Source organism: Montipora foliosa, chromosome 12 (assembly GCF_036669935.1).
Source record: "Montipora foliosa isolate CH-2021 chromosome 12, ASM3666993v2, whole genome shotgun sequence".
NCBI lineage: Eukaryota > Metazoa > Cnidaria > Anthozoa > Scleractinia > Acroporidae > Montipora > Montipora foliosa.
The window spans coordinates 12,405,534-12,408,033 of NC_090880.1; the positions used below are offsets into that span (position 1 = coordinate 12,405,534).

The 2,500-nt window shown below is 42.0% G+C and overlaps 1 protein-coding gene across 1 annotated transcript in view; it reads right to left on the minus strand.

The window, feature by feature from the left end:
* Positions 1 to 2,500, minus strand: part of LOC137979173 (uncharacterized) — a 16,624-nt gene that overhangs the window by 5,141 nt on the left and 8,983 nt on the right. Inside the window, exon 5 of the mRNA XM_068826372.1 lies at positions 1,763 to 1,915. Within this exon, the coding sequence (XP_068682473.1) occupies positions 1,763 to 1,915 (153 nt within the window). The remainder of the gene's footprint in view (positions 1 to 1,762; positions 1,916 to 2,500) is intronic.

Genomic DNA, 2,500 nt, shown 5'->3' on the forward strand with positions numbered 1-2,500 from the left:
TAGGTGTCAAAAAAGGCCGGATTCATGAAGGGCAAAGCCCTTAAGACTTCTACGCACTAATTCTTCAAGATCAACTCTTGAAGAGAACATTTACAAATTCAAATCACGTCTCTGCGCTAGAGGCTATCCAAAACGTCTGATTCAGACACTCCTATTAGACATCAAATTCACAGAAAGGCAATCAGCGCTGAAACAATGGAATGAAATTCCTAAAGATATCTTGCCCTTTGTGACACAGTATCACCCGGCAGTGCCAAACCTTAAACATGTTTCATTAAAAAATTGGCACTTGATACAAAACCAGCCTTCTCTACGGCAAATTTGAAAGAGCCACCACTCATATCCTTTCAAAGGGGAAAATCCCTTTTGTACGGTACGAAAGTCTCAACCGTTAAGGCGTTGTGTAGGCCTGTCACTCCTTGCTACTTCTTACTGTGCATATTCTGACCCCTTTGCAACCTTTCCTTAGTCCTTCTTGCTCGGACAAGGCAACGGACTAAAATGTATTAATCCCCCACCTCATACGGAAAAGCAAAGGCCAAAATGTACTAATCCCCCACCTCTCTAGGAAGGCAACGCCAAAAAATGAATTAATCCCCCACCCCCTCGGGCAAGGCAAAGAGTCAAAGACCCCACAAAGCCCCACCCATGTTTGCCCAGGGTGGGGGTTTACAGTGGCAGGTGCATTAACTCTTTACAGGTTGAGCTTTAGCCTCGTAAACCTTAACCAGAATCGTTCCAACAGTTCAACCAAAACCGTAGCTCATCATTTTTTAATACTGATGACTTTCTGGCACTTGAAGATGAACCAGGAATATAGTTTTCCGAGCGTCGATCGTTCTTTTTCTCCTTCCCTCCTCAAAAATACTGAATGTTTTATCCCACAACGCGTCGATGTCATGTTTGGCCGCTAACGCGACCCAGGTCGGCCGCCATTTGTGATTCGGTGTTCTTTCGGAATTTGATTGATGGAAGCCAAAACGCAGTTTGGCGCTTAGCGCTTGAGGGTGAGATCCTGCAGAATTATGAAAAGGTCCTTGTTTTCTTAGATGTCAAATCTCAATCTCTAGCTAGCTTTCCAGCCGAGCAATCAAAATCTGCAGTTGAACTTGCGTTGACAATTCTTAAAATACGTATCAAATAAGTGATTGTTCTGCAAATGGAAAACCGGTCGTGATGAGAGAAATCGATGAAAAATCAGAAAGATACCTGGACCCCAGAGCCCTTCTCTTCTTCTCTTTCTCGTGTAAATTTGTCATTGTAACATGAGTAAAATGTGTCACTATGTAACCTCAGAATGCAAGAAAGTGAACAAGGGAAACTTCGATTTAAAAAAAATTCCCGGGGTAGCATGCCCCTGGACCCCCTGGAAGGCTCCAATCTTCAGCGCTCGCACAGTTTTACGTGGGTAACAACACATAACAGTGAACAAGAGTTACTGATAAACTTGTGGCCGTCAATGCGCACCTTTTACCCCCCTTCCTCCGTCAATGCTCCGTTTTACGAATATTCAAAGCTACAGCTACACGGCTCAGAGGAAATTCGAAACAGATGTCGATCGAACGGGACGGGGATTGAACTGGCAACCCCCATTTAGCTCAGAAGGCCCTGCACTAACCGACTGATCATTACACTGTCTCTTTTAACTGAGGTCTGGACAACAATTCATTTAACAGCACTAATTAAAGGCCAATAAGAAGCATACTCTGCTGCATAAACAAAATCGTTGAAACGTCACCTAAAATTGTAAGTATTTACATACCTCAATGCATTCGAAGAAGTCTATTGAGTTTGTCTTATCCAAATCAATTTTCCTAAAAATACTTTCTACTTGTTTCTTTGTGTACAAGAAGCCTGTACCACCTTGTTGAGACACTAAGTCCAACATCTTTTCTAGCTCATTAATGTCTATAGTCTGCAAACAGAAAAAAAGATATTGAATTGGTCAGTGTAGCAATGAGGGTTGTCAGAAGCATTTGCAGAAGATGACAGCATTTCAAAAGACGGAGATTGGTAAATCTGCTGAGCCAGCCAATTAGCCAAGTAAGTAATTATTTGTGTATGCAGTTATCAATTTCTGATGAACGTGTTACTGCATGCATGGCCATCACAGCCAGACTGAGAAACTTGACAACTGACAACAGTGGAGAAGGCAAGAAAAGAGAGCTTTTCTCTGCATGCAAAAACACTTCTTGAAGGACTACTGATATTCAATAAAGTGGCTTAAGTGCCTTTCTAGTAACAGGACGGATGATAAATACATGTAGCAAGGACAAAGTTTGAGTATCCCCACACCAAATTGAACAAATGATTTCTTCCTACTGCAACTCTCCACGTTCATTCTACTGTACATTTTGGTTTAACTGAAAATTGTGCACAGCACACAAAAGGGTCAAACCATTCTTAGGTAGCCTGCGAGCAGGCTCTTTTGCAGGCTAATTCTTAGGCCACCTCTAAACTGAAATGTTAACTGAGTAAATTTGTAACACAAAAAAAGTTG